The sequence below is a fragment of the Saprolegnia parasitica genome, assembly GCF_000151545.1.
Source record: "Saprolegnia parasitica CBS 223.65 unplaced genomic scaffold supercont2.2, whole genome shotgun sequence".
NCBI lineage: Eukaryota > Oomycota > Saprolegniomycetes > Saprolegniales > Saprolegniaceae > Saprolegnia > Saprolegnia parasitica.
Genome location: NW_012156396.1, coordinates 688,816 through 710,854, shown reverse-complemented (window position 1 = coordinate 710,854; position 22,039 = coordinate 688,816). Strand labels below are relative to the sequence as shown.

General features: G+C 57.6%; 11 protein-coding genes across 11 annotated transcripts; 6 read left to right on the top strand and 5 right to left on the bottom strand.

Annotated features, from left to right (window-relative positions):
* Positions 1–85: 85 nt before the first annotated feature.
* Positions 86–714, top strand: SPRG_00832 (hypothetical protein). Its single transcript, XM_012339048.1, has one exon. It carries the CDS (start codon positions 114–116, stop codon positions 654–656), a length of 543 nt encoding a protein of 180 aa, XP_012194438.1. The 5' UTR covers positions 86–113; the 3' UTR covers positions 657–714.
* On the bottom strand, positions 663–1,802 carry SPRG_00831 (hypothetical protein; the record flags this gene model as incomplete). The annotated part of the gene is made up of 5 exons (XM_012339047.1): positions 663–1,059; positions 1,111–1,199; positions 1,245–1,390; positions 1,437–1,548; positions 1,597–1,802. 5 exons carry the CDS (start codon positions 1,800–1,802, stop codon positions 725–727), a joined length of 888 nt encoding a protein of 295 aa, XP_012194437.1. The 3' UTR covers positions 663–724.
* A 985-nt stretch (positions 1,803–2,787) lies between these two features.
* Positions 2,788–3,493, bottom strand: SPRG_00830 (hypothetical protein). Its single transcript, XM_012339046.1, has one exon. It carries the CDS (start codon positions 3,487–3,489, stop codon positions 2,860–2,862), a length of 630 nt encoding a protein of 209 aa, XP_012194436.1. The 5' UTR covers positions 3,490–3,493; the 3' UTR covers positions 2,788–2,859.
* Positions 3,494–3,815: 322 nt separating this feature from the next.
* On the bottom strand, positions 3,816–5,036 carry SPRG_00829 (hypothetical protein; the record flags this gene model as incomplete). The annotated part of the gene is made up of 2 exons (XM_012339045.1): positions 3,816–4,766; positions 4,818–5,036. The coding sequence occupies 2 exons, from the start codon at positions 5,034–5,036 to the stop codon at positions 3,816–3,818; spliced, it is 1,170 nt and encodes a 389-aa protein (XP_012194435.1).
* A 1,614-nt stretch (positions 5,037–6,650) lies between these two features.
* Positions 6,651–7,518, bottom strand: SPRG_00828 (hypothetical protein; the record flags this gene model as incomplete). Its single annotated transcript, XM_012339044.1, has 3 exons — positions 6,651–6,801; positions 6,867–7,210; positions 7,261–7,518. The coding sequence occupies 3 exons, from the start codon at positions 7,516–7,518 to the stop codon at positions 6,651–6,653; spliced, it is 753 nt and encodes a 250-aa protein (XP_012194434.1).
* Positions 7,519–9,106: 1,588 nt separating this feature from the next.
* On the top strand, positions 9,107–10,622 carry SPRG_00827 (hypothetical protein). Its single transcript, XM_012339043.1, has one exon. The coding sequence runs from the start codon at positions 9,181–9,183 to the stop codon at positions 10,519–10,521; it is 1,341 nt and encodes a 446-aa protein (XP_012194433.1). The 5' UTR covers positions 9,107–9,180; the 3' UTR covers positions 10,522–10,622.
* Positions 10,623–10,704: 82 nt separating this feature from the next.
* SPRG_00826 (hypothetical protein) lies at positions 10,705–14,414 on the top strand. Its single transcript, XM_012339042.1, has 11 exons — positions 10,705–10,903; positions 10,947–11,072; positions 11,119–11,395; positions 11,444–11,589; positions 11,640–12,142; positions 12,190–12,373; positions 12,421–12,702; positions 12,749–13,724; positions 13,772–13,925; positions 13,980–14,185; positions 14,227–14,414. Exons 1-11 carry the CDS (start codon positions 10,740–10,742, stop codon positions 14,341–14,343), a joined length of 3,135 nt encoding a protein of 1,044 aa, XP_012194432.1. The 5' UTR covers positions 10,705–10,739; the 3' UTR covers positions 14,344–14,414.
* Positions 14,415–14,427: 13 nt separating this feature from the next.
* Positions 14,428–15,905, bottom strand: SPRG_00825 (hypothetical protein; the record flags this gene model as incomplete). The annotated part of the gene is made up of 7 exons (XM_012339041.1): positions 14,428–14,582; positions 14,629–14,782; positions 14,829–14,990; positions 15,038–15,151; positions 15,223–15,363; positions 15,410–15,688; positions 15,735–15,905. 7 exons carry the CDS (start codon positions 15,903–15,905, stop codon positions 14,428–14,430), a joined length of 1,176 nt encoding a protein of 391 aa, XP_012194431.1.
* Positions 15,906–17,004: 1,099 nt separating this feature from the next.
* Positions 17,005–17,867, top strand: SPRG_00824 (hypothetical protein; the record flags this gene model as incomplete). Its single annotated transcript, XM_012339040.1, has 3 exons — positions 17,005–17,612; positions 17,661–17,824; positions 17,860–17,867. 3 exons carry the CDS (start codon positions 17,005–17,007, stop codon positions 17,865–17,867), a joined length of 780 nt encoding a protein of 259 aa, XP_012194430.1.
* Positions 17,868–18,388: 521 nt separating this feature from the next.
* Positions 18,389–20,063, top strand: SPRG_00823 (hypothetical protein; the record flags this gene model as incomplete). Its single annotated transcript, XM_012339039.1, has 7 exons — positions 18,389–18,584; positions 18,633–18,944; positions 19,002–19,142; positions 19,198–19,326; positions 19,382–19,555; positions 19,614–19,740; positions 19,792–20,063. The coding sequence occupies exons 1-7, from the start codon at positions 18,396–18,398 to the stop codon at positions 20,061–20,063; spliced, it is 1,344 nt and encodes a 447-aa protein (XP_012194429.1). The 5' UTR covers positions 18,389–18,395.
* A 1,547-nt stretch (positions 20,064–21,610) lies between these two features.
* On the top strand, positions 21,611–21,919 carry SPRG_00822 (hypothetical protein; the record flags this gene model as incomplete). The annotated part of the gene is made up of 1 exon (XM_012339038.1): positions 21,611–21,919. The coding sequence occupies one exon, from the start codon at positions 21,611–21,613 to the stop codon at positions 21,917–21,919; it is 309 nt and encodes a 102-aa protein (XP_012194428.1).
* Between the last annotated feature and the right edge of the window lie 120 nt (positions 21,920–22,039).

Genomic DNA, 22,039 nt, shown 5'->3' with positions numbered 1-22,039 from the left:
AAATACAAGATTTTACGGCTTTGCGATTGGCTGAAAAAAGAGATATTTGATTGGCCCGTTCCCAGCGATGGGCCATCGTTGATCATCTTGCTTCGGCTGTGTAGACGCTTCTCATGCTATCTCTTCTGCGCGCGTCCTCGGCTCGGGCCGGCGCCCGCATGGCCGTCCGCGCCTCTGTCTCCACGCGCGTCTTCACGCCCACGGCCTTCTCGCCGGCCTCGACAGCCATGCACTTCTTCTCGACGCAGCGCGAGACGGAGCTGGAAGCCGAGAACAAGAAGCTCAAGGACGAAATCGCCGAGCTCCAAAAGAAGCTCGAGAACAAGCCCGGCAAGTTCATGGCTGTGATCCAGGCCAACGGTCTTCCGTTCCTTGTGTGGTGGACGACGCTCTACGGCGCGACGGGCTTCACGATCTACTATGGCCTCTCGCGCGGCTGGTTTGGCGGCAGCGACGCTGTCGACCTCATTCGCGGCCTTGGCCTTGACTCGTACATTGACCTGGACAGCCTCAACCCTGAGTACGGCAACATTGCGATTGCCGTCGTCCTCAACGAGATCCTCGAGACGGTGCGGTTCCCGTTCTGTTTGGCGACGACGCCGATGATCAAGCGTGCGTGGGCCAAGGTCCGCAACCAGCCCGAGGCGACCAAGTAAGGACGCACGGTATAGAAACTTTAGTAATACTGTGTAAGCCAGCAACTGTGTCTCGCTCCGCCGTCGCCCTAGCGAACGATGCAAAAGGCCTCTTCCACCTCCATGCGAGAGAGCTCCTCGAGCGCAATGCGCTCCTTCACTTGCGCATACTCGTCGAGCGCCGGCGTTGACGGCACGACAATGGACGGCTCTGGCAGCCACGTGGGCTCCAGACGCTGGTTGCCGCCCCACGGCTGCTCCAAAGTGCTCGGCGGGCCTGACTCGTCCTGCACCAACGTCGTCTCTTCGAGGCTTCTTGGGTCGTCGTCGATCGACCCATCGTCGTCGCTGGCAGCAGCATCCGTTGCCGACGCTCTCCATGTGTTTTCAGGCTCCTTGCACTCGCCGTCGGCAAAGATGAGGCCTAATGCATCACTACCATCGACGCCATTTTGCGTCCGTAAGAATGACGCACCGTGCACGCCCACACGGCCATCGCCACTCACGTCGAGGTACACGGGCTCGGTCATGTCGTTGGTCAATGCTGGCTCCGACTGATGGAGGCTAATGCGTCCATCACCACGTCATGTGCAGAGGCGCGCCACGTACGCTTGGTACATGTAGTGCAGTTGCAGCTGCATGAAGCCGTCGCTCTTGTGCGACACAAACCAGTCGGGTTCCCAGAGCAGCGGGATCTGCATCGCCGATAGAATCGCGCAGACGCGCTGGGCGTTCGAGAGCTGCTGGGATGGTGTCTACACCGTGCCTCGTACACGCACACACCTCGAATTGCTCACGTACCGTCGGTGCCATGAACATTCTGTCGGCTTGAAAAATATCATCGCACTCGTCGTCGTCGCGGCGCCGCCGTGCGCCGTAGTAGTGGAGCACACACCAGAGGCGAATGCCCGAGCTACGCACAGTCATTTTCTAGTAAATGGCAGGTCGCGATGGCTCGAACCGAAAGTAGTCAAAGACGCCGCTTGTACTCTTGTTGTTGTTGCTGCTGCTGGTGGTATCGAACGGAGCGCAGTCGCTCCACAGCTCGTGGGGACTCGCTTGGTAGTACAAGCTCAAAATGTCTTGGCACCAATTCCAGACGACCTTGTGCGGCAGCGGCCGCAGCACGACCTTGTGCAAGATTTCATGTAGAAAGACCGCCGTCATTTGGCGGTCGCCACTCCAGAGTTGTGCCGCACTCGGTACATTCCGCACGTTCAGGTTGAACCTGTCAATATGCATTGTACTAGTGCGCTGTACGAGCGCATGCAGCGTACCGACTGAGGCACTGCAAGAGCTGCTCGACGTTCGACTCGGTGGTTCGTTGCGATTGCGCGCGTCGGTTGATGCTCCCAATGGAGAAGTCGGGGACGTAGTGGTGCAAGAGGTAGCTTAGGAAGACGCCGTTGCGCAGTACGACTCGACACTCAGCTATTCCATGGTTCGTGTACAGGTTCTCGACCAACGGAAACTGATGCGCCTACTTGGTGCGGCCAGAGCGAGAGCAAATTAAGCCACAGGAGGTACTGCTGTAGCTGCTTGAGCGATATCTTGGGCCGCGTCAAGTGCGTGCGCACGAGGTCCTCCCGAACGTACGACGTCGAGCGTGGCTTAAGTGGCTACGTGGTATGTACTTTGAGGCGCCAGGCACGAAAGAATCGACTACCGTCGCGGGGGGCGAGTCGGGAACCAATGGCTCGGCCTTGGCGATACCTACGCGCGCTTTCAGAGTCGCGGCAAGATGGACGCATAGATTCCGCACTTGCTTGCGACGAGGACCGGCGCGGCAGTAAAATCACGCGCTGGTTCCCGCCGCGCAAGGACACGAAGCGCTGCGGCCCCGTCGGCGCGTCCTTTCGACGCATGCGAGCGTTTCCCCCGGACTCTATCTTTGTGACGAACAGCATCTCGCTACCGAGAGACTAACTACTGTATACATGGGTAAATCGCCGCACCTTTTCGGGACCAAGGGCCTCGACCATGGCAGTTGTTACGACCCGAGGAGCCGAACATGTCGTTGGACGAGCTGGCAGTTATTTGAGGGCGCTTTGTTCTAGCTTGATCCCTTCTGTGCGTTAACGAGGGGCATCAAGTGGTCTGTCTAGGTTTGGAGCGATGCTGCTCGCTCGCTCATGTGGCTTGGCCCGAAGACGTGGGTGGGTATGTATCATCGAGCAACGAGCTTCGTCTCATTTTGATTGTTGGAGGAGACGTGCAGATGCTGCTAGGGGTTGATCCGACGGGACACCCACGCGGGATCGTCCGAGGCATTAAGCGTGTCGACTTGGGCAAAGCTGTCGTGGAGACGAAGGTACTTGACCTGCTGCGGCCGAAGCACGAGCACAAGAAATGTCAGTGGCGGCGTTGCCGACGTCACCACCGGCACGGGCGCGTCGACAAATGGCGTGTTGGGCTGCGGCCAAAAGAACTGCTGCCGCATGCTCTCGCGCAGTTTGTGCCACAGCTGCGCGCGCAAGCCAGCGGCGTCGTCGTCGGGCGTCACGAGCTGCACGTGGCCCGCGATGCGGAACTGCTCGCCATTCTGCGGCAGCCACCAAGCCACCTCGCATGCGGGATTCGCTTGCAGCTGGGCAACCTTGGCACTGCGCGCATCCGTGATCATGGTCATGCCCGTCTCGCCTTCAAAGCCACGGAAGACAACTGTCCGGCATTGCGGCGCACCGTCTTGGGCCACCGTCGCCATCTGCAGGTAGTGCGTGCCTGGGATGTGTCGGTTGGCTTCAATCGCTTCCTGAAGGCGCTGCTTCCAGGGCGCCAAGCGGCTCACGCTGGGGCTCGTCGCCATCGTCCTGCACCGACGTCTGATCGCGTGGGTTACGTGGAGGCAGAACATCGCGATCCGCCTATCGCACTTAGCTGGATGGACGCATATTAAATGCCACAGGTCGAAGTTTCTATCAATATGAAACAATGTATGCTACAGGGATAGGGGTTCGAAGTTCAATATAACCTCCTAAAACGAATACAATGCTTGTTGTTGGGGTTGCGAGCGAACGTCACCGGACTTCGGTAGGCGATAGGTCGATCGAACGATAGATAGTTGGATAGGTCGTTGGATAGATATGACATCCGATGCTTCTCGAGTCTTTTCCTCCTCGTTCGGTCCACCGTACACAACACACAACATGCAACATGTTAAATAATCGACTGAGAACGTTCTCACTGCTCGGTGTCTTCCGAGATGCTGGACCACGACCGGTAGATCGACGGTTTGCCCGAGTGCCACGAGACGCCGCCGCGACCCGAGAGCATTTCTTTGGTCTCCAAGCTCTGCCGGAGGAGTTGCTGCAGTACGATCTGCGGTGTCAACGGCTGGGGACGCTCGACGTACGAAGCGACGAGGCGCGCGAGTCGGTTGAGATGGTGCACAACATCGTCATGCAACGTCGCACTGCGCTTGCTCGCGACCGTGTCCAGCACGGCGATGGTGCCAATCGCGACGCCAGACGACCCGAGAACGATCGGCGCGCCGGCGTAAAACCGGATGCCGTGCGCCGACGCGACGAGCGGGTTCGAGGCAAAGCGTAGGTCGCGGAGCGTGTCGGGCACGAGGATCGGCCGCGGCGCGTGCAGCGTCGAGGCGCAGAGCGAGGCTTCGCGCGGCACCTCGGGTACGAAGAGCCCGACACTCGCCTTGAACCACTGCCGGTGCGCGTCCATAAAGCTGATGTACGCGATGGGGCAGTTGGTGAGGTCGCCCAAGAGGCTGCAGATCGTGTCGTAGGTTGCCTCCCGTGGCGAGTCGAGGATATGGAGCTGCCACAGCGCTTGGAGTCGCGCTTGCTCGTTCGAGTGCACCCAGAGATCCTCGATGCTGGGCGGCGCATCGTCTTTGAGCGAGCAGTATGGGGACGACGGGCACGTCGAGGCCGTGAACGACGACGACGCAAGCGACTTTTCTTCCAGGAGCGGGATCGTCGGTGTCGTGGCAAAGAACGGGTTTGGCGACGCAGCCGGAGACGGCAGCTTGGAGATGCGTGTTGTCTGCGTCGACGCGTAGCACGGTGGACACACCTTGATGTGTCGCTGCTGGGGCTTGCGCTGACGCTTGGTGTCGAGCGTGACCAGGCACACGCGCCGTGCGCACTGCCGACAGATGATCTCGCCGCACTACATGAAGATAGCCCATCGCCTTCCTTGCTCGAGAGCATATTCTCGTACCATGCGGCAGTGCTGCTTGCGGCGAAAGAAGGTAAAGCTGTGCCCGCAGCCGTGGCACGCCGACCGGTGGGCGTCGTGCACCCAGTGCGCTTGTGAGATGCTCCACGCATGCCACTGCCCGAGCGACACGTCGAGAACGACCTCGGGGCGCTGGGCCTTTTGCTGCTGGACGTACCAGAGGTTCGGCGCGCTCAAGGCAGCGTTGGGATGCATCGACATGATCTCTCGACTGGCCTCGGCCGACGGACGACTGCGAGTTCTGATCTGGCGCAGCCCTGTCGTGGTATCCGGATTAAAATACAACTAGCACCAATCACATGCCTGCGTTCGAGTATCTTCCGGATACCGGACCGTGGCCATGCCAGTCAACGTCCGACGTAGCCACAAAAAAGAACGCGCATTACACCACACACGGTGGTTTGATCCGAGGACCGCAATTTCGACCACGAGGTCGCTTGCCTAGCATCGCCGCGCTACAGCTAAGCTAGAAGCTATAAGAAATCATTTGCCTGGCGTAAATCAGCGCGATGAGAGGCCAATATTGCGATACGAGCTGGTGTCGCCAAATGGATGGATGTATCGGTAGTAGCCGGAACGAGCCTTAGGCGTAACAAAACATGCTCTGGAAACGTCGCCTTGGCGTTGACGTTTGAAATCACCTAATTTTCTGGTCGTCGGAGCATGGCCACTCGGAAAAACTGCTCAAGCAAGCGTTCAACTGTAGATTCGAGTCGATCGGTGCGAGCGCCATACGCAACACCCCAATCGTGACCTCGCAGGCGCATTTGAATCGCTCGGAACGGTGCAAGACCCGAATCATTCGGTATCTGTACAGAGACTCGTCGCGCGACTAATACATGAGCCTTTGTAGTCAAACGATATTTTATGTGGGATAGCGTTTTGTCAACTGGTTCTTGACGTCGGAGGCGTCATGTAATCGAGCAATGGCACCTGAGGAAAGCACGGTCGTCACCATGGTGCTCGAGGAGTGAGCAATCACATGTTGACCGATGACGTTCGTTGCCCGTGGTCTATCGCGTGGGTCGGTTGCAGTTGGTCCTGCATGGACAGGCGTATACGATCCAGGGAATATAGGGAATAATTGGTTATTCCCTTAAAAAGATGGTCTTACTGCAAATTGACCTTTCTCTCGCGATACAACGCGCCCGAGTACAGGAGGTATTGTGGCGGTACCTAGGCAGTACACAAAGATGGGAGCGACTGCGCCTGCTGCTGGTCGAGATCATGCTCACTGCAAACATGAAAGGCCGTGATTTGTCAAAGAAGGAGCTCTAGCCCATCGGTCTAATTTCAATCATTCTGATTGGTGTAAAAGGGAGAAAGTATCGATGTATCGTGCGTGGAGGTGTTCGCTGCAATCGACATTGAGCGCGGTCGGTGGAAGCGCAACCGATGTGCCCACAACAAGATGCTATGTGAGAAAATTGTATAGTCAAGATAAGGCTGATATGCGCTCGATGCAGTTTTGCGCTTGGGTTTGAATCGCAGCGGATGCGCGCACGCCACATGATGACGTCCTTCACGACCTTCCTGGAAGCATTCTTTCGCACCCGAGCATCGATGCTGCCAGCATCAAAGCCACCTCGCAGAACTTTAGCCTCGTACATTCGGCGGTCCTTGCACAGCCGTCCGCTAGCAACAAGACGGTCAATGCGTACCTCGATGCGTTAGGTGGTATTGCGTGCCCAGACGACGACATTGACGACGATGCGATCATCAACGCACTTGACGCAGTTGCTGGGGTTGTGACGGAGCACGCGCCTGTGGACGAGCAACTCGGTCACATCGATATGCGCGACGAACAAGCTGATGTCACCCGGTGGCCGCAAACTGGTGGTACGAGCGAAGATGCCCAGGCGCCAGCGACCCGTTGGTGGCTGTCGTGACGAGCGACGACGACCCAATTTGCGAGTTGGACCGAAACGACGTGCTCATGGCTTCCGTGTTCCCGCATTTATTCATGCTTGGCAAAGGTACGATTTCGGTCGTAAATTCGACCCGCACCCCCACTTTGGCATCCGATTGTACAACGACACCATCGTCCGCTCGGTCGACGACGACTCTACCATCCCAGAGATCGATGTCTTCGTGACCATTGCAACGATTTCAATGACTTCGAACGCGGGTATCTCCGTGACCATTGCAACGATGCCAACGATTTCGATGACTTCGAACGCGGGTATCGTTGGCAGCGTTGCAATGGTCGCGGAGACATCGATCTCCGGGATGGTAGAGTCGTCGTCGACCGAGCGGACGATGGTGGCGTTGTAGAATCGGATGGCAAAGTGGAGGTGCGGGTCGAATATACGACCGAAATCGTCGTGGTTACAGACCAGCGCATTCGTGATGGTGTAGATGTTGCTGAGCTGGAGCTCGGCGTCGAAGCGGGTCGCGGCGTCGTTGCACCATGTTCAACCCGCACCATGAGGCCTTTCGTGCGACGCTTTGCTGGAAGTATGTTGATGCTCGAAGCGTCAATGCGCGGCTTCTTGCCCGTGATAGCGTTCTCTTTCGTGTCGATGGCCTTGCGTGCCGGCGTCTTGCCCTGGCGTTGCATGTCGTGCGCCTTGTTGGTAGCACGTGCCGAGCTGTAACTAACCACGACGATTTCGGTCGTACCTTTGTCAAGCATGAACAAATGCGGGAACACGGAAGCCATGAGCACTTCCGCGTCGCTCATTGTATTTTGTGAAGGTTGTGAGTTGCAGGGCAGAAAGAGGCCGTTGAAGGCGAGAACGGCAGTTGACTTGGAAATTAATTGTCGATCGGTCCCCTTCCCACGACTTGCTGTGGCGGCATTGGAAGATTTTAGTTGTGTTGGCGAGGGACGCACTTCAAGTGGGACGAGGAGACAACACCGTTGTAAACGGGCAGAGAATGTTGTTATCTTGTACCATATTTCTCGGGCAACGTCATATGAACGGCACCTCGGCCGAGCGCCCCGGCGAGGCAGCGTCGGCCTGTGATGTCGCAGGGGCGAGACAGTCGGTCGCGCGCACCACCGAACGCAGCCAGGCTTTGGTAGGCGGGCGCACTGCAGGCTCTAGCGCGGCGCACTTGTCGCGTACGTTGGCGGTGAAGGTATCTAACGTCCTGCATGCGTCCCAGAGGTGCGAGACGTGGGTAAATCCGGCGCGTGCCATGTTGCGTGCGTGAGACGTCGCATAGCTTGTCGTCAACGGGCGCAGCGCGTCGGCGCACTCGAGAAATGCGTTGTGCCACAGCGGTTGGTCGCGCGGTGTCGCGGACCGTTGGCGTGTTGCGCCGTCATGGCGAACCGTGTGCCGTGACTCTATCCACAGCTTCAGTAGAAAGCACTATCGAGGTGGAATGCGAGCCGAGTCGCTCAAGCTTTTTGATATGTAATTGCTCAAGCGTTTTGATATGAAATAGCGTTGCGTTGTCGACGTTTCGCTTGTCTTTTGATGGCGGTAGAAGGTTTGAACTTTGAGACGTACAACGGTCGCAAGCCCATGACCAAAGTCTGCAAGTGCAGGATCTAGTAGAAGTGGTCCAAAACCGGATAGAGTTGCCGCGCGAACCTAAGGTACGCCCAACCTGCACACGTTTGACGCAAAGCGTTTAAACCAGGTACACTGTAGTACATCTCGTCCTACAAATTCTAAACTGTGGGTGCCTCGACTGCTACACGAGTACATAAAAAGTATCCATCCCTTGGATGCCGTTGGTACATGTCCCGCAGCCATTCGCGCACCAACCTGGATTTTGTATGCAGGTATATATCCTGTACTGGATTGACGACGTATCCACCAATCAGCGATGTTGCACCGCGCCGCGGCCTGGCTATTGTCACGGTACAATGGACACTGCTGTGTTCACGCAACACACTCGGGACTCTACTCCTGAGCATGAATCTGAGCGGGTGCTCTCGATGCTGATACCCACGAACCCTTCAACAACGCAAGCACTTATCGGTATTGAATACATGCACCTTCTCGGAAGCCAATGTGACGACGGACGGACGCAATTCGAAAAAATCCTGCCACGGCTGCAGATGGCGATCAACTTGAACTACAACGTACCACGGTTCATGCACGCACCCTTGACCACGCGCAAGTGCTTCGTATACAAACGGCCGAGCTTTCCGCCTTACGAACGAGGGTTCATCGCTTTGCACATCGATCGCAGCGTCGTCAAAAAAACCTCTGAGAACCACCCACGAACGCGCCGTGAACCCTGAGGCCCGGGGCTCGGAATGCGAAACGTACGGCTGAGCCACCTGTTGAAGTTGCGAAAACCAATGGGTGACTCTGTGCATGCCAGCCACGCCGGTTGTGGTTTTCATTTTTCAATTTGCTCTCGAGCACCAACGCACCTCCCAATGCTCCGCCGCACGGTGCTTCTCCTCGCCGCGCTCGCGGCCTCGATCGCCGAGGCCGTTGTGCCCGTCAACGTCATGCTTGCCCTCGATACGGTCGTCTTGGACAGCGCGGGCGGCACGACGCTCAAGGACCGCGCCAAGCTCGACACGCAGTTTGGCAAGCTCAAGGCGAACGGCGCGACCGGCATCATGTCCGACTGCTGGTGGGGCCTCGTCGAGAAGGCGGGTCCGCGCCAGTATAACTTTGCTGCGTACTTGGACATGGCCCAGCTCGCGGCCAAGCACGGGCTCACGATCCAAATGGTGCTCTCGTTCCACTCGTGCGGCGGCAACGTCGGTGACGAGTGCAACATTCCGATTCCGAGCTCGTGGTTCACGCGCAACGACGTGTGGTACAGAACGCGGTCGGGCTTGTCGGACCCTGAGTACATCTCTCTCTGGGCGGACGCGACGCCGCTCGACAAGTTTGGCCGGACGCCGATCGACATGTACCGCGAATTCATGGCGGCCTTCAAAGCCAAGGTCATGGACGTGGTCCCCAACACGGTTGTCGAAGTCCAGATCGGCGCGGGGCCCGCGGGCGAGCTCCGGTACCCGTCGTACCAGCTGCAAGACGGCCGGTGGAGCTACTGCGGCATTGGTGAGTTTACGAGCTACGACGCGTTCGCGGCCAAAAGCATCGCGGCCCGCGCGAACGCGACCAACAACCCGTCGTGGGGCCTTTCGTCCGGTCCGGCCAACGCCGGCAACTTCAACTGCCTCCCCGGTGTCTCGGGCAACTGCCCGTTCTTCTTGGAGAATGGTTTTGACAACTATGCAAGCGCGTACGGCAAGTTCTTCCTCGACTGGTATTCCTCGTCGCTCTTGGACCACGGCCGGGCGCTTTCCAAGGCCGGCCGCGCTGTCTATGGACCGTCGACGACGCTGTCGATCAAGGTCTCGGGCATCCACTGGTGGTACAACTCGAACCACCACGGTGCCGAGCTCACGGCCGGCTACTACAACACCAACAACCACGACGCATACGCACTGATTGCGACGATGCTCAAGGAGAACAACATTCGCTTCTGCTTTACGTGCATGGAGATGACGGACGCCAACGACCAGTGCCGCTCGCAGGCCAACTTGCTCGTTGGCCAGGCGCGCAACGCCGCCTCCAACATCCTTGGGCTCAAGAACGGCTTTGCTGGTGAGAACGCCTTGCCCATGACCAACGACGCCCAAGTCAAGACGGTCGTCGGCCACATGGCGGGCGGCGCCACGTTCACGTACCTCCGCCTCACCGACTCGTTCGATTGGGGCTACTTTGCGTGGATCGTCACAAGCCTCAAGCAAGCTTAAATCCCTCGCTGTCTTTACCTACCATAGTCTCGTTGCATCTATCAACACGAAATGGCTTATCGAGTTTTTCCATTATTACAGAGACAAAAGATGCTGTCTTCCCTTCTTCGGCAGTGTCACAGTCGCATCGATGCAGGCTGAGGTACTCGCTGTTTTAAGAAAGTCCACCGTTTTAGAAACTGACGCGACCGAAAAGTCACTTTCCCTACTGGCGGCCAATGACGGCGGTAAGGAGGAAGCACGGCGGGGCGTCCTGGCGCAGCTGGCGGCAGCAGCTCATCAAGGACCGCATGCGCGGCGAGTCCTTCCAGCGCTGGGCCGCGCGCAACATGGACAACTCACTCTTCGCGTCGCTCCTCGACATTGTCCAAGTGATCCTCGGGTACGATCATGGCATGCGACGGAGCGCGTCCCAAGTGCGCTAGGGTCTTTGTCACGCTGCTCTACTTTCAAAAGAACTGGGTCACATGGGACACCTCGATGGACGGCCCCGTCCTTCGCGTCGTGCACGCCGTGTTTGGCACGCTCTTCCTCCTCGACTACTTGCTGCGGTAGGCAGCCTATCTCGTGAGATGGGAGCGACACCATGTTGCCTAGGCTGTATGCGGCCGACAACATGGAGACGTACGCCTTCAGTCCACTCGCGATGATCGAGCTCGTCTCGATCCCGTCGCAGTTCGTCGAGGTGCTCTTCAGCGAAGCGCAGAACCGCGACAACAACATCCTCTTTGGCGCCATGAAATGCCTTCGACCGTTCCGATGCCTGCGCTGCTTTCGGCTCCTCGCCTTTGCCAAGACGGCGCGCACGCGTGAGACGGGCATGCTCTTCTTCGCCGTCCTTTCCATCATCATTTGCTTTGGCGCAGTGCAACAGGTACGCGCTTCGATCCTCACAAGGTCGCTCGCTGTATGTCGAATGTAGGCCATGGAGGCGTGCTTTTGCAACGACCTGCCCGGATTGGACCCGAGCAACTGCTCGGTTGTCGACCGGAATACGACGGGGCACTGCCAGGACATGGAGATCTACAACGCCATGTACTTTGTTGTCATTACGATCGCGACGCTCGGGTATCTACAAACAGTACACAGTTCATACACCGAGATGACACGATGGGCAGGTATGGCGACATCGCACCCAAGTCGACGTACGGCCGCATCATCGTGATTGTGCTCATCATCGCGTCCACGGTGCTCCTCCCGCTGCAGATCTCGACGCTCAGCGACGTGCTCAACCGCGACACCGAGTACGACAAGGCGTACACGGCGCGGCGGGAGCAGAGTCCGCACGTTCTCATTTGCGGCGAAGTGACGTCGGGCGCCTTGGATTTCTTCCTGCGGCAATTTCTGCACCCGAACAACCTCAACTGGAAGGACAAGGTGGTCATTTTGTGTCCGTCACTGCCGTCGCACAACCTCAAACGCGTGCTCCTCAACGCAGCTTACGAGCAGCGCGTCATGTACCTTCAGGGCTCTGCGATGCTGGACGCCGACCTCAAGCGTGCGAGTGCCGCGACCGCGCGCCTCTGCTTTGTGCTGACCAACCAGCAGGCGCGGGATGCGGATCGGAGCGACACGTCGTCGAATTTCATCACGATTTCGCTGCGCCGTTTCAACAAACACCGTCCATGTCTCTTGTCTCGCAAAATGGACAACTCATGTCCACTTTAGTGCCGATTTTCGTGCAAGTGCTCAAAACCGACAACATTCGGCACGTCCACCTCTCGGGCGCCAACAACATTGTATGTCTGGACCAGCTCAAGCTCGGTATTCTTGCGCGCTCCTGCGTCTTACCTGGCGTCTCGGCGTTTGTGTGCAGCATCCTCTTTGCCTTCCGGCCATTCCGAGGCGTCGAGTACGAACGCAGAGGTGTGGAGTATCCGATCTGATATGCATACGTAGCCGCTCGCACGTGTGGGCGTCCGACTTTCTTCGCGGCTGCAGCAACGATGTCTACGACGTGCGCGTGCCGAGGTTCCTCGACGGACTTGTCTCGTTTGCGTTCCTGGCATACGTGCTCTTCCAAGAGTTTGGCATTGTCCCAATTGCCATGGGCCACAACGACGAGTACCGGCTCTTTCCTGCGAAAACGCGGGTCCGCTGCGACTACAAAGTGTACATCTTGTCGACGTCACCCGACTGTTCGCGGCGCGTCGGCGCCCTCTCCCTCGTCCTGCTCCAAAAGTGCAGAATATTGTCTATTGGGTTGGAGACTAAAAAACATGTGTAGGTACCAAACGATGCTCGACAACTTTGACGAAATCACGCGCGCATGGAACAAGCACTCGTTCACGTCCAAGCTCGCGACGCGTGTCCAGCAGTCCAGCCGGCGGCTGCTTTTGACGCGCACAACGCATCGCACGTCGCTTGTCGACAGCTCGTTCTATTCGATCAAGTCGAACGGCCGCGCGTCCGAAGCCGACTCGGATGCCTCGCATCGATCAAGTATCGTTGTACCATGCACGACCGAGACGGACGTACCAACGAATGGCGGTGACGGCGCGACGCAGGATGCGACCGAGCCATTTGTCTCTGCCGCACCGCAGCCGACGTCGTTTCAACCGCTGCCCAAGGTCATCGAAGGCGACGACGAGTCGTCCGAGAAGATGCCGTTGCCGTCGCAGCCGCACCCGGCCAAACGCCTTCCGCCGTTGAATGTCGCTAATAGCGCGACGCCGCCCCCCGACGCCAGTGCGACGCAGGTCGTCGTTCAACAGGACAAGAACACTCGGTCCAACTCGCAGCTCTCGCTCGACTACCTCTCGTTCCTATCAACGCGCGTGCCCGACGACTTGGAAGATCACATTCTTCTCTGCGGCATGCCCAACATGCTCCACGACTTTGTCGCGCCGTTGCGGCAGCCCAATCGCCCACAAAAGAAGTTTGCGCCCGTCGTTCCCATCGTGGTCTTGAGCGCGACGCCGATCTCGGAGAAGCAGCACGCAAGCATTGCGCACTTCAAGCACGTCTACTTCCTCCATGGCTCCCCACTGCATTTGAACGTCTTGACGACCGCGTGCGCCGCCAAGAGCAAAAGCGTCGTCATTCTGAGCTCGACCAACGACGATGACTGCGACGACGAGCCGGATCTTGTCGATGAAAACATGATTGATACCGATGCGCTGACGCTCTATCGGTTCGTGACGGAGTTTTGTGAGACGAGCCGCCACCCGGACATGCCGCTGCCTCGGATTCTGATTGTGCTTGTACGTGGCTGCCTGTAGGAATTGCTATATCGCGTGGGAATGGCTAGAACCGGCCGAGCAGCCTCCGCTTTGTCAAGGACGAACACAACAAGGAGCCTGCCGACGAAGAGACGATCGAGATCCTTCGTGCGCATAAGCGCCAAGTGCTCTCGCGGTCCGATGACCCGCTCGACAGCATTTGCACCCCCATCTTTGCATCCGGTGCGTTCCATATTTTGCCTGCATGAAGAACCGATGCGAACGCTGGGAGTGTAGGCAAGGTCTTCTTCCCCAATGCACTCGACGCGCTTCTTGGCACATGCGACAAGCACGGCAGCATCATTGACCTCATGTACCTCTTCATTCTGGGCGAGCCGCCGCGGGGCGACGAGGCCGGGCGATGTCTCGACCAGATCACGATTCCGCCGACGCTGTGGGGTCGACCGTACGGCGCGTGCTTTGAGAGCCTCCTTTTGCACCACGTACGTCCTTCATGCACACATGTGTCGTGATATATGGCTAGAATATTCTGTGTTTGGGCCTGTATCGCCCGCAGACCCACCAAAACAGCTACGTGTACGTCAACCCGAGCGCCGACGTCTTTGTGACGCCCAAAGATATTCTATTTGTCCTGCGATAACAACGAGGAAAAGTTGTCCACGTCGTGTTGATTGAAAGGTCGCCGTTTGTAACAAAAATCAACTATTTAACGCCCGTCGCTCTATTAAAGGTGGACGAGCTGCGGGGACGTCCACTCGAACGGAGAGACGGCAGCCAGCGCCAAGTCATCTTCTTCGCCTTTGAACGTCATGTGGTGGAGACCCAGCGGACTTGGCGCGGCATCGCTGTCGTTTGGGCCACGAGGGTCCACCTCGTCTTCTATGGGTCCATGGTTTAAGTCTCTATCCCCCGTGCAAAAATGTACCCTCGTCCAGTCGGAAGCGGCTGTGGACTGGGGATGCAGGCAGTGACGAGTCGCGTGCGTGTCGGTCACGGGTGCAACGCTGACACACCGTCATCGAGATGACCGTCTCGGACAACGGGACGTCCCACTTGGTGCAGCAGCGGGTGCACAGCACCTACACACTCTGTCGATTGCGAGTATCGTCACAAGATTTTGCCTACGTCGCCGCAGCCCCGGCACTGGCGCTTGGGTGAGAGCCAAGCGAACTTGAGGTAGCACACACTGCAGTACTCGATCGCGTCCTTGTTGGGGAAGGACGCCGTCGGTGTCTCTAGGAGCGTTTTGAGTCGCTGCGTGATAAAGTGGTCTTCGAGGTTGAGAATCTAGAGTCAATGCATACGATAGTGCCTAGCATGATATACTCTTCTACCTGGCTCACGTGGCGGCGCAGCACAAAGTCTTGTGCGAGGACGGGCGTAAAGCCCGGTCGCCGCGTCACGCCGCAGAGCACATTGTAGTACTTGAGCTCGCCGGGCCGGGCCGTCTCTAAAACGCATGGCCCGACTACGGTCCACAGGTGAGACGAATCGCGCAGAAGAGATGGGATAGTAGTACGCGGACAAAGCGGGATCGCACGTAACCATGCGACTTTTCCAAGGACGGGCACGACGCGAGCGCAATCGAATGCATGCAGCGGACCCAGCCGCGTCGGACGCGCTGTGTCGCTCGATCGATAAACGTAAACTCGTCATGGACCTACGCGAGTTGGACGCTGTCTTATGTGCTGTTCCGAGCGTTCTACCTCGAGGTAGCAAAAGTCGCGTGCCTTCAGCCCGATCGGCGTCTTGGCGACCATCCAGTTGACGCCAATGTAGTGCAAGCCATCGCCGCGGGCCACGAGGGTATAGAGCGACTGCGTGTTTTGCACGAGGTGGCCCGTCACGCGGCTGTACGCGTCGCACTTGGCAGGCGTGTCGAGGTTGAAGAAGTCGGCGACGGCTTCGAGACTCGCGCGTACCTGCGTGCGCGCACACATGGCGGCCTCGGGCACATCGCCATCGATGTCGACGCCCTTGTGAATCTATGTGGAGACAGGCGATGATGACGGAGTTGACACTGCATTCTACCGTGGCGCGGCGGCCGGTGCGGTCGTTTTGGAGCTCGCTATCGAGCGGGTAGAGTGCCGCGAACGCGCAGGCATTGCGCACCGTGAGCTTGCATGCGATGTGCGCCTTCTCCATGAGCCGATCTCGCTCGCAGCGCGACAGCGGTGGGCACTGGAAGAGGTCGGCAACCATTCGCGTCGGCGCCGGAAGCTTTTGCACTGTTGCACTGTCGCCGATCAGAACATAGTGGCTGCATCATCCGGATAATACCGGCCTGTTTCGTTGACGCGCAATATCCGGAGGATTCGGTTTCACAACAAGAGCATTCGCGACCAAGGACCGGTGATCGAGACAGTGCATTTTAGGGCTCCAGGAGCAACTTTGTTGCTGAAGTGAGTCTATTTAGATATAATTTACACTGAACGGGATACGGTGGTGGATCCAAGGTGCTACGACGGCCGGCCGCCGAGATGCTTAGCCGAGCGGGAGACGTGGCATGTGAACGGCACATGCCGGAACAAAGTTTGTCACGTAGTCATGCGTCGTGCCGCAGCGCTGCCATCATTTGGAAGAGGCACAATGCTTGAGTGTTCAGCAGCAGGTGTTGGAGGTGCAGCTCGGTCAAGAACGCGGCTCGTTGGGCGGGTGCCGCAGGCGTCACAAGGGGCGCCTCGGGGCGAAATACCCAGTCGTTGCGGGTAAGCCAGACGGTGTGGAGCACGCAAGCACGGAGGGAGGACCAACTTTGTAAAGGGACAAGAAACAGTCGAGACGTTCGATTTTGATGCTACATTGTGATGACATGACAGCCTTGCGCACATAACGTTACGCAGAGTCCACGCTCGATGGATTGGATTCGGTACTATACTTTAATCAAAAGAAACGCTCCCAACAGGGTAGGACATTGTCATCTAGACGTACTACGTAGACTAGTACCGGTACGTAGACTCGTGCGTCGACTAGAAATATGACGAAAATTGACAAAAATCCACGTACGCTCTCTTCGTTGGTTCGCATCTTGACGATGCGACCTTTCTATTTGCAGCCGACCATGCAGCACGGTACACGCGAATATTCTTCTACGTAGTTCAATATATTGTCACTACACTAGACACGCAGTGTGTTTGCGTTGAGGTCATCCGCCATCCCATCTCTCGAACATAACTGCTCGTCGGTCTACAGGCGGCATGTCACATGCGCCTCAAGTGCGCGCACTTGGAAACGGCAATGTGGCATGCGGAGGATCCGGATACGCTGGCCACGTACGTGCCACGGCAAGTTCGCGAAGCGCATGGAAGACCTCGTGGCCCGCTTCGACGCGCTCTGCGCACGCGTGGACGCGGACATGCGCTGCGCCTTCCAGCGCTCGATCGAGGTCCTCGACCGCGCGATTGACATTCTCGGCCTCGACAAGATCTGCTTCAGCTTCAACGGCGGGAAGGACTCGACGGTCGTGCTGCACCTGCTGCGGATCGCTGTCGCCAAGCGCGTGCTGGCCTCGCTCGCACGCACGCAGCAGCCGCCCGAGGCTTTTGAGGCCGCGTACCACGCGGCCATGCAGCGCATGCCTGTGCTGTACTTCCACACGACGGACCAGTTTGCCGAAGTCAACGACTTTATCTCGCACTGCATTGCGACGTACGGCCTCCAATGCGGCGTCCAGGCCTGCTCGTTCATGGAGGGTATCCAGAACATCATGGACAAGCGGGGCGTCCAGGCGTTCACGATGGGCGTGCGCAAGGGCGACCCGTTCACGGACGACCTCGAGCACTTTGCGCCGAGCTCGAAGGGCTGGCCCGCCTTCTTCCGCGTCAACCCGATCTTGCTCTGGAAGTACGAGTACGTCTGGGTCTTTCTCCAAGAACTGCAGCTCGAGTATTGCTCTTTGTACGACCAAGGGTGCGCCTCTCGACGCTGTCATTGTCGATTCTGACGACGCGGAATTAGGTACACGTCGCTGGGTAGCATTCACAACACGGTGCGCAACCCCGCGCTTGCCGTGACCGATGCCACGGGCAGTGTAAGCTACCTGCCCGCCTATCGTCTCCAAGACGGCAGCTCCGAGCGATGTGGCCGCGGCCGCGTCTGCACCAAGTCGACGACGAGCACGAGTAGCAGTAGTGATAGAAGTACATAGTCCGCGTAGACGTGTAAAGCTCGTCGTATATGACCTAAACGCATCGACGGGAGACTCCCAACGTTGTCTTGCGAGCTCTGTACTAGTACCCTTTTGGTATGTGGTCTGAACGTGGACGTGCGCTGGTCGATTTTGGGCTTTGGTTGAAGCGACAAGCAGAGCGTAGTAGTAGCTTGGTGCGAGTGACAGGCGACAAGAATCTCTCCATGCTACCGTACCAGCAAAGCGACGGGCTACTACTAGAAGAGTCCGCACGTTCGGCGGCCCACGCGGGTGTAAAAATGTACTTTTTTAAGGGAATGGCTAGCATCGCCGTCTGATTCGGCTCAACAACATTGCCGTCGCTTGCAGCTGCCGTGAGGTCTGGTCGGACGGAAATTGTATTGAATCATTTGAGAAATGTATGCTTCATTTGGTGCCAACAATAAATGTGATCGCGCTGGCGGCGGCGTCGATTCGCACGCCGCCGCGGAATTCGCACATGACGTACACCTCTCTGCAGAGACAAGATTGGGCTGTCTCGACCACTTTGAGTTTGCTCCAAAATGAGTGCGATGTCGCTGCCGCTGCGCCCCGACTACTTTACGTGCCCGCCGCTGATGCGCTACGAGAAGGACCAGCTCATTTCGCTCGGCCAAAAGATCTGCAAGGACGTGGTGCTCAACGCCATGTCGATGCAGCTCGCGCCCGTCGACGCCGTGCTCACCAACGCCAAGACGCGGCGCCGTGCGCGGGTACGTTACCTCTCAACCCATCCGATCTCATCGTGCATCATCGAGTAGATGCGCCGAGGCACCGACGTCTTCAACCGGCAGCTCGATGGCATGTGCGCGTACACGCAGATCCCGTCGACGCTCGCGCAAGTCGCCGACTTTTTCTACCTCGACACCAACACCAAGCTCCGCGCCTATGCGTCGGTCGTCGGCCAAACCATCTTGGACCGACAGACACTCTATACGCTCGTGGACCACCCGGGGTTGACGACGCAGCGCAACCAGCTCATGGCGCTGAGCCCGCTCCACTACATTGGCGTCGAGTGGATGGTCATGGAGTGTCCGTTTGGCGTCTCGAACCGCGACACGTGCTTCCTCGAGGTACTAGTATGCACCCTATTGTCGATCGCGGTTGTAGAATGTGGAATGTTGTTGCAGGCGCACGACGAATTCGAGTTTTTCGACGAGCGCGCCAAGGTGCCTCGCCGAGGCTTTGTACGCGCCGTGCACTCGATCGACATGGCGTGCTGCCCGCCGCTGCGCGAGACACACGGCCTCGTGCGGTCGTCCTTGGTCCGCGTACGCGCCTGTTTCGAGTCTAGTACAGGACACAATTGTTGTTGCGATTGGATAGTCGGGACACGTTTTCATCGAGACCGACGACCCGAATGTGCTCGATTATGTCTGCGTGTACGTGACGAATCCCAACGGCAAAGTGCCGCGGTCCGTCAACCTCAAGATGCTCCACCACCAGTGCGCGCGGGTTTGTTTCTTGAAATGATACGAAAACATCCGAAGCTGACAAGGTGGTTGTGTAGGTGCTCAATTTGGAAGAGTTTTTTCACCTCGAACGGATCACGTCGGCGCTGGACCACGGCGAGTTTGCGCCCGTGGGGTCGTTCCAAAGCAAGGCAAGCGTCAACTTTTGCGCGTGCTGCGACAAAAAGTTCGGCCTCTTTTACCGCAAGTCGCATTGCCGCAAGTGTGGCCACGTACGACGTTCTCGTGTCAATGTCGGTGGACCCTCATCCTCGTTGGGTGCTGGTGTAGGTCGTGTGTCACCAGTGCAGTCGCAAGTGGCCGATCCAATTTCGGAAAACATCGACCGTGACGCTGCGGCTCTGCCACGTGTGCTTTGTCGGCAGCGCAGGCGCCAAGCCGCTCCCGACATCGTCCGGTAGAGATGGCCGACGGAAGGATAGTCTCAGAGCGAAGATTTCCATTGTAGCGCTGACGGGCCTTGGCGACCAGCAAGGAACGGGCACGTGCGTCATGAGTGATGACGTGAGCATTCTCAGCAGCTCGGTTTCGGCGCCAAGCGACGTGCCGTGTGGCGACACCAACAATAATGAAGTGGAGCAGACCGACTACTTTGAGGCGGACGACCACCCTGCGATGGAAGGCATGTTCTCGTTCCACTCGTCGTGCCGGTCGCTGCACTTTTCCAAAAGCTCGTTCAGCCCGTATGGCGACGACAGCAACCTTGGTATTTCCATGTAGCTCGTGGTGCGAGTATACTAGTATATAAAAGTGTGTTGATTCTGTCCTTGCTCCTCTATCATCGCTGCAGAGCTTCGCCGCAGGAATAAAGCAATAATGGCAAGCAGAACAACGCCGAGTTGGTGGCACGCGCAGGCTGCATCGCAACAAGAGGCAACGCGACGAGCAGGACCCGACCTGGAAAGATATCGGCCCGACGCAGCCGTCCATGATGGCACGTCTCATGGCGCCGCCAACGCTAGTTTTTGAACCGCAACCCGATATCCGAGCGGCAACCATCGCTCGATGTCGTGTACGGTGTCAACACCTATCAGTATAGTAGCAGTACATATAACAGGTCCAGTGCGGGGTGAGCTGGTAGGAACTTTTGAATGCGAAGCGTTGTCTACCGGTATTTGCGACGACGGCGCGTCGCTTGCTTTAGTCTTTAAAGTCTGTCTTCAATGTGGCATCGCACCTGGGTCATCTGGGTCACCTAATTCTTCCTGAGCTTCTTTGACGCCTTCGTCATGAGTCGAGTTGGCCTCCGTCGATGAGGTCGCTGCGGCGGGTTGCTCACGCTTCGCGAGTCTTGTCTTCCTTAGGGTCTCTTGCATCCTCTGCGCTTGCCACTCCCGGATGAGCTTCGCCTCGTACACCGTTCGTGGCTTCACCTGCTTCCCATGAGGCCCCATGGTACTAGAAGGCGTCCTTGCCATGACCGCGCGCTTCCGCTGTCCGGATATTCAACGCGCGATGAGAGGCTCTATTACCGGTAGTTGCTGCTGCAAGGGCGATAATCCCTGATAAGTGCGTTGTACTTAATAAATACAGAATCAAGTATAATGTCCATCAATGTGGCAGCACTTAACAGGGACTACAAAATCGCAGTTGACGGGACATAATCCGCGTGATGCGATTGGCTGAGACCAATGAAACTAGACATAAAATCTGGAATTATGGCCAATGGGTTGGCCAGAATGTGTACCACATAACGTTCCTTACGTTACTACTACTTTAAATGTAGTAGAAACGTTGATACGCTGATACCTTGATAATCATTGTACAATTTTTTTGTACCAGGACTATCAAGGTATCAGCGTATCAACTGTTCACTTGTTGTCAGAAAATCGCAGCCACTCGCTCTCAGTAGTTGCGTGGGGACGCCTGGGTGGCCGCGGGTGAGGCGCATCACGACGCGCTCTCTGTGTCAAACGTCGCTGTCTGGAGCAAAGCTGTACTTCCAGAGCCTCAAGGGCGTTGTGATGCATGCGGATCGAAGTGTCCCGATGCGTATCATGTTAGTATCCGCACTTGATACTCCTACTTATCGAAACAAGCCCATGGTCATGCGAGTCTAGGGATCTTGATGCGAGTGTAGTGCGTGCAGATGAAGCCGTCAGGTCTTGAGCCGCAAGCGCTTTCCAGGAAGACCTTTGCCTTGCTGCACGCACGCCCGTCCTTGGCGGCAAATGCCTGCACGCTAGAGCAAGCGGCAACAACTGACGCCATGGCCAAGTGCACACACGAACTCTAGCTGGCATACAGGCTGGCATGGATGCAGTAGCATGGGGCACCTTGGCTCAGACGAACTTAACCGAAAGGTACCCTGTTTTGTCATGACGCTGCCCAAAGAAGACTTCGGGCAGGCAGCTCGGACAGGCAGCTCGGGCAGGCAGTTCCCATTTCAGCGGCTGCAGCGACCCATGGACCAGCCGATGCAGTGCGGGTGCCACGCCACCGCCACGTGCGTCTTGCACATGCCCTCGGCCGTCCCGATGGCCGCGGATGACCACCTCGAGGCTGCGTGGAACAGCGACGATATTCCGGCGCCACAGGTCGAGCTGCACGACGACGCTTGGCAGCACGGCGCGTAAGCCTCGGCGCGTAGGCCTCATACGCGTCTTCCATTGTTCCTATGTACTTGACCCACTCGGAGGCTGAGTCGTAGCACACCACACGACGCTGCGTCCGCCGCTTCGCCCAGCTCGTCACGC

Excerpts from the sequence above, each read along its gene's own strand:
- SPRG_00832 (XM_012339048.1), top strand. The coding sequence starts at position 114 with ATGCTATCTCTTCTGCGCGCGTCCTCGGCTCGGGCCGGCGCCCGCATG.
- SPRG_00830 (XM_012339046.1), bottom strand. The coding sequence starts at position 3,489 with ATGTTCTGCCTCCACGTAACCCACGCGATCAGACGTCGGTGCAGGACG.
- SPRG_00826 (XM_012339042.1), top strand. The coding sequence starts at position 10,740 with ATGACGGCGGTAAGGAGGAAGCACGGCGGGGCGTCCTGGCGCAGCTGG. Across the intron at positions 12,143-12,189 it reads GCGCCGTTTCAACAAACACC|TGCCGATTTTCGTGCAAGTG; the intron begins GTCCATGTCTCT and ends TGTCCACTTTAG. Across the intron at positions 12,374-12,420 it reads CGGCCATTCCGAGGCGTCGA|CCGCTCGCACGTGTGGGCGT; the intron begins GTACGAACGCAG and ends ATGCATACGTAG.
- SPRG_00827 (XM_012339043.1), top strand. The coding sequence starts at position 9,181 with ATGCTCCGCCGCACGGTGCTTCTCCTCGCCGCGCTCGCGGCCTCGATC.